The 13,482-nt window shown below is 36.5% G+C and overlaps 1 protein-coding gene across 22 annotated transcripts in view; it reads right to left on the bottom strand.

The window, feature by feature from the left end:
* Dync1i2 (dynein cytoplasmic 1 intermediate chain 2) overlaps window positions 1-13,482 on the bottom strand; it is a 51,628-nt gene that overhangs the window by 23,518 nt on the left and 14,628 nt on the right. For 8 of the 22 annotated variants that reach the window (XM_017315319.2, NM_001198872.1, NM_001198873.1 and 5 more), the window contains 4 exons: window positions 11,942-11,959; window positions 11,096-11,186; window positions 6,078-6,137; window positions 3,756-3,871 (listed from right to left, as the gene is read on the bottom strand). In XM_017315319.2, the coding sequence (XP_017170808.1) occupies window positions 3,756-3,871; window positions 6,078-6,137; window positions 11,096-11,186; window positions 11,942-11,959 (285 nt within the window). The remainder of the gene's footprint in view (window positions 1-3,755; window positions 3,872-6,077; window positions 6,138-11,095; window positions 11,187-11,941; window positions 11,960-13,482) is intronic. The other 14 variants (XM_017315324.2, XM_030247161.1, NM_001198874.1 and 11 more) reach the window with 3 other exon arrangements.

The following is a 13,482-nucleotide window of genomic DNA, read 5'->3' as shown; positions in this document are numbered from 1 at the left end:
TAAAAATCTTAACTTTTTTCCTTCTGGCCTCTAAAACTTCTACATGAAATGAATTGTAATGACATAAAAAACCCAAATGATCTAATCTTTATAAGTACTTGCAAAGGGTAGAAAGGCTTCAAGGCCGGAGTGAGGATATGCGGTTCACTCTTCTCCAGTTAGATAATCCCAGCTTTACACCACAAAAGCAAGGAAAAGGGGATCTCGGACAGCAGACCCTCAATAAACTCAATGAACACTGGCTAGACTGTAAACAAACAAACATGGACTTCTGAAAAGATGAACCTCTAAATCTAATCTACACTGGAAATCTTGAAAGTCTGTGGAGCAGATGGGCCCTCGGGATTGGGCTCAGTTTACCCACCTTGCCACCTGCATTTCTGTCAAGGAAGAAAAATTCTCTTTGCTCTCTTATCAGTGAACAGGCTTAGGTGCTTACTCAGAGATCACCACTAAAATGATACTTCGCTGATGCAGACATACCAATATGCCATTTAAACCACACTCTCCTTTTGAAGTGTAGCTAAACTACAGTTCTAAACCAATAAACTTGGCACTTGGAGTCAATATTTTTTTAAAAGGAGATATAGTGAAAAAAGAGATGGTACTGTTTTATAAAATCTTATTATCTGGGTCTGGTGAGATGGCTCAACTGTTAAGAGCACTGACTGCTCTTCTGAGTTCAAATCCCAGCAACCACATGGTGGCTCACAACCATGTAATGAGACCTGACACCCTCTTCTGGTGTGTCTGAAGACAGCTACAGTGTACTTAGATAAAATAATAAGGGGGCTAGAGAGATGGCTCAGGGGTTAAGAACACTGACTCTTCTTCCAGAGGTCCCGAGTTCAACTCCCAGCAACCACAGGTGGCTCACAACCATCTGTAATGGGATCTGGTGCCCTCTTCTGGTGTGTCTGAAGACAGCTACAGTGTACTCAAATAATAAATAAATATAAATAAATCTTTAAAAAAATAAATCTTAAAAAAATTATTATCCATCTATAGTTGTATTGGAATGTAAAAAAAAAAAAAAAACAAACAAAAAAAACACCCTTGGGCTGGAGAGATGACTCAGTGGTTAAGAGCACTGACTGCTTTTCCGAAGGTTCTGAGTTCAAATTCCAGTAACCACATGGTGGCTCACAACCATCCATAACAAGATCAGACACCCTCTTCTGGAGTATCTGAAGACAGCTCCAGTGTACTTACATATAATAAATAAAATTAAAAAAAAAAAACCCTTAAAGCTACTTAGTATAGTTTACTATCATAAATACACAAAACTTGCTGTTTCATAGCAACATGAGAGACAAAGTACAACTTAGAGTCAGTTACACTTGGTTTGGAATAGTAGTTACTACCTGATATGCCTTGATAATCACCTCTTCTTTTAGCTTCTTTGTCTGCAAATAAGAATCAAGGCTTTATGTCTGTGTGTGTGTGTGTGTGTGTGTGTGTGTGTGTGTGTGTGTGTATGAAAACATGCATCACCTGTGTGTATACCCACGGAAGCCACAGAGAGCATCAGACATCCTAGATGTGGACTCTATAATTTTTACCTAAGATCACGTAGTGATCAGGATATACTTAGTACATACTGGCCTCATCAGACATTTTCATCCAAATTTCATCAACAATTAACACTTAGACACAATGTATTTCTCAGTAGTTGCTTTCATAGTGAAACAAGAAATTGAACTCTCCCAGGTAGGTAAAGTTTCTCCTCAGTTGGCAACTCTGATGAATTCCTTTAGGTGAGCAGCGAGTACCCACACATGCATCCTAAGAGGAAGGGACAGTCCTGGGCTCATGGAAAAGCCGGCAAAGCTCGAGCCTCCCAGTGTTAAAGGCCTCGCCCCAAACAATCCATACTGGGGAACAACAACCAATTTCTATGTAGAGCTTGTGTGTGCTCAACTCACTGAAACTTTTAAAGATAAATTAAATATTAGGCTATCATTTCCAAATTTCTATAATAGGAAAAACACTCCCTATACATGAACTATTAGAGTATTTATAATGGCCCATAATGCCTTATGCAAAATGTCCACACTGCCAACAGTTTCAAAATCCTAACATACTTAGTGGCTAACCCTGACATGATTATAAGAAAACTATTTATAATTATTATTTATTTCATTAGGTATGCTTATATCTCCTATTTCTGAAACAACAATGTCTAAGATTCTGTTGGAGTGTTAATATACTTTACCGCTTTCCTAAAAGCTGAATGGTTATAAAATCCAACATCTATATGGCCCCAAAGGTTTTAGATAAGAGACTGTGAACTTATATTCAGAATCTTATCTAAGTCTCTTGAAAAAAAAAAAAAAAACTACCATATTTCTTTGTGCTTCAGTCATTAGCTATTAAAGGCATACAGTGGTGATCCACGCCTTTAATTCCAGCACTTGGAGGCAGAGGCAAGTGGATCTCTGAGTTTGAGCCTAGCCTGGCTCTACAAAGCAAGTTCTAGGGCTATTACACATAGAAACACATAGAAAAAAAAAATCCTCAACTTAAAATATAGTACTTTGACTTCAAAGTCAAAGGACCCCATATTCAATATAAGTATCTGTGCATAGGGCCTTGAATTACACCCGGATTAAAGGCTACTCAATAATCAACAAAATCCTTAAATCATAAAGGAAAGCTTAAGAACTTGGTCTACACATGTTCATCTGTGTGATTCTAGGAATTAAAGCCAAGGGCTTCATGTATGCTAGGCAAGCCCTTTAGCATTATTATTCAGAGTAATACTGTCCTTATACTTTGAATAATAACAACAGTATTATCAGAATACATTATATTCCACAGAAAAGAATTTACTTAATTTACTGAGGTATACAACCTCTTTTGGAAAAAATTAAGCTTGACATAGAAATACAACGTAAGTTTTTCTACTTCTCAAAGAAGTACACATCAGTGACAAAATGAAGACTGTGAATTCAACATTTAAATCAAGTAAAAACTTTTAAAATTCTTTTAAAATTTTTTTAATAATTTATTTTTGTTGTAGGTACACTGGTGTTTTGTCTGCATTAGGGTGTCAGATTCTTTGCAACAAACTGGAGTTGCAGATAGCTGTCAGCTGCCATGTGGGTGCTGGGACTTTAACCTGGGTCCTCTGGAAAAGTAGCCAGTGCTCTCAACTGCTGAGCAGTCTTCTCCAGCAGTTAAAGTTCTTAACAAATAGTTTAAATAAATAAATAAATAAATAAATAAGAGGGGGACTTGGTAAATGGTTGTGTGGCTACATTAGTATTTTAATCTGTGAGCTCATTACAATGTGATTTTAAAAAGATATATAAATACAGAAACTGTAAGCATTACTAGTTTTATAATGATTTCTCTAAGAAAATGTCAAAAATAGGGCTAGGAAGATGGCTCAAGGGTAAGAGTGCTTACTGTGGAAAGCAAGAGGACCTAAGTTCAAATCCCCAGGTTTCTATTAAAAACAACAACAAACAAACAACAAGAAAACAAGCAGGAGCACATGTGTGTGTGCCTGTTATCTCCAACACTGTGGAAGACAGCAACAGGAGGCCGGCTGCCAGTGGAGCCTGTCTGTCTCTAGGCAGTGAGGCAGAGTGTCAGGGCAGGACACCCATACTCCTCTACGCACCATGCGCATCCGTATGCATCCACCACACTCCCTCACCACTAAATGCCGAACACAAAAGAAGAAAAAAGTCCACATCTACCCACTTAACACAGTCTTAACACCAGTCGCATTCAGATCAGACACTCACCTTCTTTGGGTTGAGCTGTAACCGGGGTCTGAGTTTCCTTTGTGTATGTGACGATTTCTCGAGGGGGAAAGTCAACTTGAGTAATTTTGGCCATTCCAAGTTTAATAGGTCCTCGTCTAAATAAGTGAATATAAATGCTTTTAAATACGGCAAAGCATAAATCATAACTTCATCAAGCATTCTACTTTTAAAAATTAGGAATTGAACATTCATTTATATCTAGCACTGAAATTTAAAACCCCGCTTTCCTAGAGAAATATGAGATGACCAATGAATTGGTTTTACTTTAGCAAAAGGATTAAAAGGTAGCACAGAAAATAGACATTTCTGAATCGCTCAGGGTATTTACTCTTCACTTTCAAAAGCTGTAGTGTTATCTCTTAGGGCAGGTGTGGGGCAAGTTTCAGAATGGACTGCTACACATGACAGATAGTCGTGGCAACTAACAGTTAGATTTCAGACTGTCTTCAAGAGGCAAATACCTCACCCAGCCTTGTTCAGTTCCACTCACCATTAGCAATGACTTTAAGACTGAAAGAAGGTTTCTGTTGAAAGCCTTCTCTTTTTTTTCCTTTAAATACGTTTGTGTGTGTGTGTGTGTGTGTGTGTGTGTGTGTGTGTGTAGGCCAGAGGACAAATTTGTGGAGTCACTTCTCTCCATCCACTTTTATGTAGGTTCCAGGGATCAAACTCAGGTGGCCAGCCGTACGTGGCAAGTATCTCTACCCCAAGCCATCTTGACAGGCTAGAAAGTCTTTTTTTAATTTCTTACATTTGGTAGATAATAGAATCACATTATTATGGATTTTAGGATAAATTATTTAACTTTTAAAAAATCTCTACATAGCCAATATTGCCAGTGATCCATAGTAGACATACTGAGGCTAAAATCTTCCAAGCCTAAGTAACAGGTTCCTTGAATGAATGAAACTACAGAAGTCACTTCTGGTTGGGAAATGGAGGCAATAACAGCAGAGCTGCGATCCAGACCAAAAGAAAAATGCCTCTTATTAGTGATTCAGAGAAATTTTACTTAGTTGTCAGGTATTTAAACTAAATTCTGCTTCCCAGTTGCCAAAAGTCATCAACCATAAAACTCTCTTGAAAGGACATCCAATACAGGCACTGTTGCAGCTTCCCTAGATCTGAGATAAAAGTCTCACACACCTTCTTCAATATATGTCACTGTTAGTACATATAAATATTTTTTCCATTTTCTTTAACACCTATATCAGATTCTCTTTTTAAAAAGTAGAATAAAATTAATCCACTAAAGTTAATTTGTGAGCCAGGCACGGTGGCCCTCATCTGTAGTCGCAGTACTTGGAGGACTGGAACACAGAATTCAGTAGTTTGAGGCCAGCCTGAACAAGTGAGACACCATCTCAACAGAAGAACACAATTAAAACATAATTAAAAAAAATCTTGCTCTAAAGTACTATATGTGAGTCATAAAACATTTTTAATGTGTTTTCTACTTCAGAAATAGCTTAGCCTTAGGGGGGAGCATAATCAAATAATTAAATGGTTAAGATTTAAGGATACTTGAATCATTCTAGAGTAGTCTAAGATAAAGTTTAAGTAAGAACTTCGTACTCTTGATGTTTAAGATACAGACCATTAAATAAATCACTTGCTTACCTGGAGAAAAAGGAGAGGGCAGGATACAGTTTAGGTACAAATTACAAACTGGAAGGGCTAATAAACCCAATAGTAAAAGAAGAGTGTGTTTTTTAAGATTTTACAGGAGAAGGGCAACTTCTCCAAAAGCTACATTTACTGAAAATAAGGAAGCAAGGGTTAGAGCGAGGGGAAGAAGACCTGTGTAGCCAGATCTTCTGGCGAATGTACAAGAATCTCGGAAACTTCCTATCTGCAATCCAGGGCTTACTATCAGCTTCAGGTGCCCAAGTACATGGCTACATACCTCAGAAGCTGCACATTCCCAAGGGAAAAGAGCGATCTTAGTCATGTGCAGTGGCTGCAGCAAGTACCTTTAATGTGTATGTATGTGTATATATATTATACACATTTACATATACATACATATGAAGTTTTTAGTATATCTTAGAAAATTTTATATAAAAAAAACAGAAATAACAAAGAATTTTGTCACTTAAGTAGGGAAACTTATGGTACCTAGAAAATTACATATGAAGAATATTTCTTTCATTAATTATAAAATGATAAATAAGGTTTTTACAGTAAATTATAATTCTTAACTAGACACAATGTTAGAAACTACGGCAAAGTAATATTAGGACAGTTTCACAAAAAAGAAATTAATTATTAAAGAGGGAATGTAATAAATCTATGCAATACCCCAAATCGGAATCTGAGTGAAGCTGAAGAACTGATGGATCTGTATCCCAATGCAGCGTCCTAAATGGTTGTAGGGCAACCATGAAGCATTAGTAAAAAAGGTCAGAAGTTAGTCAAGCAAATGCACTCCATAAACAGCTAACTAGCACGCTATTTACAACTAAGAACTAACTACACGGTTAGTAAGACTAACACAAAACCTACATACTAGGTCTAACTCCAATGCAATAAGCATCAAGGTGGTTAAAGATGCAGGCACACAACCCAGAATAATTCAGTGTATCTTCAGAATGTGGGAAGCTAGTATCACACAAAAATGGACACAAATAGCTAACGCACACAAACCAAATATACATTATTTATGGATGGTAAACAAAGTAGGCTATGAAAGAGTTAAACTTTTTAAATTCCTAATGAAAAAAAGATTAGTAAAAACAGTTAACATATTCTAATCTTGCCCACAGCTTTAAATGTGTGCAGGAAATTGCCATACTGGTAAAGGAGATGAGTCAACACTTAAGTTCTTTGGTAAGAAAACCAAGACTATCCCACTGGAATACAAAATAGCTAACGTTTCCAAAATGTGACCTTGATGTAATTCATGGGCTAAGCATTGCCTTGGGCTTACATGTCACTGCTTTAGAAAAGAACTAAGAATGTCTGTCTCTAGAAAAGAATCCATTTTCTTCTCTTTCAAAAGAATTACTTAAGTTTTGGAGAATCTCAATCTTAAATAAATAGTGATGTCTTATCATTGCCTGATGGGTAAATATCTTATATCTGATGTTTTCCACCTAAGTTAAAGCTATTCATTATCAGAACAAAGGGTACTTTATCATATTGGCATTCTTGTATGTTAGAAATACTGTACACTGCTCGAAGTTGCATACAAAAGGCTAAGTGCAGGTCTAAATTTAGTACTAGCATCTCGTGGAATAATTTGTTTCTCAAGTTACAGAATACAAAACTAGTTTTAGTTCTATAACTTTTAAAACAGATGATTTCTCAGCTTGTCTGTATTATTTATCAATAAAAAACAATTAGTTAAATCAGAGAAACCCTTCTTATGAGGAAACAGCTTAGGATTTAAGCAGGGTTGCTTATACGTATACAATGAAGAAAAGAGGGCACAGTGAAGACCTACTTTGTATTGAGCAATGAACAGCAACAAACTTGGGCTTTGTTAAACTAAAAGCAGTTTGATGAGATGGTCTCCAAGGAATGTTCTGTCAACAGCCTCTATATTATACAAGGGCTCTAGCTGACCAATAAACACAAACCTCCTTGTTGAGGATGTCATTAGTCTAAAATCCAGCAAAACTTCAGTTCAGAATATGGTCTATACTAAATTTAGACCTGTACGAAAACATTCAGATATGTGGATATATATACATATATGCATATATATATTCTTTAGACATATAAAGTGGAATCCTAATTCTTAGAAATAAACTAATCAAAAATAGAAAAAGGGGCTGACTAAGCATGGATGACCTAACTGAACAGCTATCACTTACATCTCAGAAGAGCCGTGATTAAGGAAGTAAACCAAAACAATAAAATGCAGCTTCCAACATGCCAAAGTGAGTCATAGCTCGTTCTTTTATACTTATTCACAAAGTACCATTTTTATCACTTAAAGAGTTATTCGGCAGTGGTCTATCTTACAATGGCAACTCTACCTTTCTCCTGTTCTTTGTGTCTCACACGCCTTTGTGCATTCTCTAGAGCTCTGTCTCACTCTTCTTCCCATCAGCACTTCTGCTCAAGATAAGCTCATCCCATGACTTATAGATCTGAGTATTCTAGTTAATGCAGTGTTCTTTTACTACTGTTTTAAGCATCTACAAATTATCTTCCCATTATGGAGCTTGGAGCAGACTCAGACTTCTATTTGTATGTGTAAATGGAAGAACGGCCCTCTTCCAAGTTATTTGCAGGTGAGTCAGTGCTTTCACGGGATACTCTGAAGTAAAACTTAAAAGTTCTTTTCTTTCCTGTTACACTTACATTAAAAACTATTTACTTTTTCTAATAAAAGCACCTCTTAAATTATCAAGTTACTTCTTTTCTTATTTTACAGTAAGTCTTAAGATAGACTTTGTAAGCACAGGATAACACAATGTCCTTTGAGCATTTAAGAAAAACATCTTTAAGCTAATGATACAATCACTAGAATGGCATGTTATGAAAGCAGAAAAATCTATTTTATGTGATAATCTAAAGTATTTGCTGGCAATTTGATGAATTCTATCTGTCCTACACACAGTTTTCTGACCAGTGCTTACTTCCTATGCCAATTTACAATATCCCAAAACATCATTAGTAGTTTCTAGGTTATCCATAGAGAATGACACTTTTAACCATATTAACTTTGAAAATTATATAAATGTTACACAGTGCTTTAAAAGCAAACTTACTGACAATGCTTTAAAATAATCTTTCTATTCCTATTTGAAATGAGAAACAATGTCTTCAAGTATAAATTCTTTAAATAATATGTAATAGTAAAGAAATTTAGTAAATATAGTCACTTATATTGAGAAATATTTTCACTGTTATAATGTTGGTTATAAAAGAAAAAACCTTCACTTGAAAATATCAGTGGAAAATATATAAATTATTAGCTATTTAAAGGAATACTGGCTCTTTACATAAAAGAATGTGGAAGTGTCAGGCATGGTGGCACACACCTTTTATTCTAGCACTAGGGTCTGAGTTTGAGGCCAGCCTGGTCTACAGAGCAAGCCCCAAGGTACCCTGGGCTACACAGCAAGACTCTGTCTTAAAAAAAAAAATAAGCATGGAAGCATAAACCAAATAACCTTAGTCTTAAAAATTAATTTAGAGCAAACTATTTTCAAAACATAGTTTATAGAGTAATATTACTTGTTAAGAGTAAACTATTTTTTTTTCTCAAATCTGAATTAGTGTTTACCTCCAACACTGCTAATATTGCTCTATAGCTAGCATTGCTAGATTTGTCAGTTGTGGAAAGCACATCTCAGATTCAAGCTACCCAGCTTTCTGTGCCTTTTATTTTTTTTTTTTTTCCATTTTTTACTAGGTATTTCGCTCATTTACATTTGCAATGCTATACCAAAAGTCCCCCATAGCCACCCACCCCCTCTCCCCTACCCACCCGTGCCTTTTATTTTTATTTTCATGTATAGTGTTGTATTTTTAGCTTGCATGTATGTCTATCCAGCACATGTGCATGACAGCAGCAGAGGTCAGAAGAAGGCGTCAGTTTCTCTGCAGTTAGAGACAGTCCTCTGTAAGAGGGGTGTGTGCTCATAACAGCTGAGCCATTTCTCGAGCCCATGTCTATACCTTTTAATTATTAACGATAAATTATTTGGAACCACCCCTCATTTTTAAAAATTTTATTATTTGTGTGTGGAGACACAGGACAACTTTTTTTTTTTTAATGTATGGGAGTACACTGTAGCTGTCTTGAGACACACCAGAGGAGGGCATCAGATCCCATTACAGATGGCTGTGAGCCACCATGTGGTTGCTGGGAATTGAACTCAGGACCTCTGGAAGAACAATCAGTGCTCTTAACCGCTGAGCCATCTCTCTAGCCCCACCCAACCCCTTTTATTTGCAGGATTTGTTTTTGAAGTTTTTTGTTTGTTTCCTCTGTCAGACTTTGTCTATTTTTATCTTCAATCAGAAGGGCACACGCACACACACGCAGAGTGAAAAAATAAAACTGAAAACTTTCTTCTTATAGTGCTGGCGACTGACAGCTAGGGCTTTGCACATGCTAGATAATAAGTCTTTAGAGTGCTATAACCCAGCCTTTAAGATGATGCTAAGATGCTTTCCTGGGCAGGGTTTTTAACTTCTTGGCCCCAAATAAAGATTCTGAGTCAGCTGTGGACTGACTTGTTGTGATTATTCTCTAATATCAGTACTGTAATAGGGTACTGATAAATAAAAATGTGCCAGTTCCCATGTACAAACAGAACACAGGAAGAACTGATAATACTCCCCAAAATGGCCTTTAGAAAAAAGATAAAATATTACTGAATTTCTGAAAAACAAGTTTCAACAAGTATGTAGAATCCTAAAGCAAACTGGAATACAGTTTTATGAGGCAGACATGAACTCAATGAACCTTGTAAGTAAATCAATGTCTCCTTGGCCTTAATTCCTTTCCCTGATACTCTATACATTCTTTTACAGTTTCATTTGACTTGTGTGCATGCACCTTGTCTGTATGTGTAAAATGTGCATGCATGTGTGTGTGTGTGTGTGTGTGTGTGTGTGTGTGTGTGTGTGCAGTGCCTGCAGAGGTTAAGAGTCTGATTCCCCTGGAACTACTAAAGTTACAGAAGGTTGTGGGCTGGCAGATGTGGGCTGGGAGCCAAACCAAGTCCTCTGCAGGAAATAACCTTTCCAGGGCTGATATTTTGTGTTATTATTATTTTATTTTTGGTTTATCGAAACAGGGTTCCTCTGTGTAGCCCTGGTTGTCCTGGAACTCACTCTGTAGACCAGGCTGGCCTCGAACTCAGAAATCAGCCTGCCTCTGCCTCCCAAGTGCTGGGATCAAAGGCATAGTATGCCACCACTGCCCAGTTATAATTACTTTTTTCATCTTATTTAGCAGAATCAGCTACTTAATAGAACAGAATTGTGATGTTTAATTGAATAGTTTCAATGTTCAATTATCAAGTGGAAAATTAGGCACAACAAAGATATTTTACATTATTCATAGTCAAAACATTCGCACAATAATGAGTACATTTATTTAAGTAGAACAAATTTAAATTCATGAACACCTTTACTTTTAATATAAATTATCATGAAAAACACAGCTATTTACAATAACGTGACAGCTAAAAGACTGTTGCAAAAAGTTACCCCAATTTACAACAGAGAATTTCTATGCTGTCTGGAGTTTAAGAAGTAAGTGATAAATATCCCGACTCCCTCTAAAGCACTGACAGCACTGGCACTGCATGCATTCTATTCCATCATTAAAACATTAGGGGAGAATTACATACCTAGATCCCACGGCGCCATCTCCAGAATCCTGGCTTCCAGCTTCACTTGGCGTGCTCACCGACTTGGAGGATGGAGACATAGGAGGAGGGACTAAATAATGAAACAGACAGGTATCTGCTGTTACTACACAGAGAGGTTGCTCATCTTATGGGGTTTCAAAAATAATTTAACATGAAAAAATTAACAAAAAGGGAAAAATAATGACAAAGGAGACAACAGAAATACAAGGGTGAAAATGAACAGTAGGAAGAAAGGGGAAAGACAAAGTTAGCAATCATGCTGAAGACTCAGGCCATTTCTCTGGCAAGATGCATTCAGGCTTCTGCGGTTAAACGACAAGACTAAGGAAAGCTGTAGCTTCATCTCCTCCATCACCAAAGGCGGCCACTAATTTCAAAGGAGAGCATTCCTTCCCCCCTTTTATGTGTTAACTGGCTGCACTGGCAAAACTAGAACTTTCAAATAGGCTTCAAGTCATTTAATCTCTGGTTTTCAAGATTTATTTTAAAACGTTAAACCTTTGTCTAATTTTTTTTTTCTTTCAAACAATTTTAGGGCTGGGGATGTAGCTCAGTGCCTGCCTAGCATGTGCAAAGCCCTGGATTTGAACCCTGGTGCCTCAAAAATTAGTATTTAAAATTAATACATTTCTCTCCACTGAAAAGAGGCAATTTAGGGAAATGATACAGATAAAGGAATGGCTCCTTTAAAATGTTCATTAGTTTCCAGCAATTTGGATGGGAAATGCAAACAGGCCATAAAACAGCATGCCTTCTCGACATGACGCAGCACAGAAAGCGACACATGCAAACTACACACAGCAACATGTATGGGAACTTCCTTACCCCAGTACTCAGAAAAAACTGAACGTACAGACAAAGATACAGACACCCAAAATACTCTTAATCCCTTCTTAGAGAACAATGGACATTCTTCATACTATATAAAACAATAGCAACTATTTTTCTCCAATGTCTCAACATTATGTTAAACATGCACACATTTCATGCTATGACATTTGGAAAACTTTTTGATTACCGTAGCAGGAAGTATAGGAGGCTCATCACTGCCATCTTCTGGTTAAATTTTTACCATAAATGTTCTCAATCCCAAGTATCTTTTTAAAATAATCTTTCAGTGTGCAACATTAGGTGACTAACACATTTTATGTTGCATTGACTTTACTGACTAGTCTACTAAACAGAAGGCAGATTCCTAGTCATACAATCAGTAACATATAAAGGAAAAAAAGTCATAGCTAGAATGCTTGTGTTCTGAGCTAATAGTGGTTAATTCTTGCTTATATTTCAAACAATATTAAAAACAAAACCAATGTTTCTAATATGGTGATTAAATGTAACAGAAACAATTCTGTGGCCACAGGAAATTGATCCAGTTCACTTATGGTTGGCACTGTATAGGTGCTGCATATTAATTCCATATGGCTAAAAAGGAATGCATTTGAAGTCACACAGTAATGTCTTAATCCTTCGGCTCCTTTCTCTGAGGCTCATTCCGTATCTTTTTGTCCCTCTCACTGTGAGGCTTCTGCTAGTCTAAATTCCAGCTGCACACAGAAATGGCACTGTGTAACAGCTGCTTGTCTACTGGGCTGAAAGCACAAATACATGTTTATTATTAAATCTGAGTAAGGCACCATATTTCCATACCAAAGGTCTTCAAAATAGGAAGTCTATGTTCTTTAAATTGTATATAAACTCGATAATTGAAAATCTACCTTCTTTACAGATACATATTAGAGAGACTGGTAATAGTAAAGTTATTATCAATCTATATGTTGGGAGACATCAGAAATGTTTTCTACTTTCATTGTCTTTTCCTTTTTTGAGTGATTTCAAGTATCAATGGTTCTATTCAATAAGTTCAATAATAACTCACTTTAAGACTGCATTAAAAAGATCAGCAAAATTCTTTAGAAATAGGTTAAATAGTAATTACATGTACATAAATAGATATATTAACCCAGTTCTGAAGTGAATGTTTAGAAACAATAATAACTCAAGAGTGACAGGGCTACCAAACTCTCCTGGTGACTCAGTCAGGGAAAGTAGCACCATGACTAAATGTGCTGTTAGATAGCAGGCTCTATCCCAGACATCCCCACACTATATCCTCAGTGCTCAGCAGCAGTTTAAAACCAAGTGATAATGAAGATACATTAAAAAAAAGTCTTAGCTATTATCAGCTGACTAACTTCATCTTGTAACAGTAAAAAAATGTACCTCAGAAGGGACAACCTGGAAAATGCAAATCACTATTATTATCAAAAGGTGGATGCTAATAGAAAATAAGGCATTAACATTGACTACAATAATGTAATTCAATTAGTCTTGGGGGAGTGGGGGGAAAGACTATAATAATTATG

This window comes from Mus musculus, chromosome 2 (genome assembly GCF_000001635.26).
Source record: "Mus musculus strain C57BL/6J chromosome 2, GRCm38.p6 C57BL/6J".
Classification (NCBI taxonomy): Eukaryota; Metazoa; Chordata; class Mammalia; order Rodentia; family Muridae; genus Mus; species Mus musculus.
The sequence above is the reverse complement of the archived record's forward strand: the minus strand, read 5'-3'. Positions and strand labels throughout refer to the sequence as shown.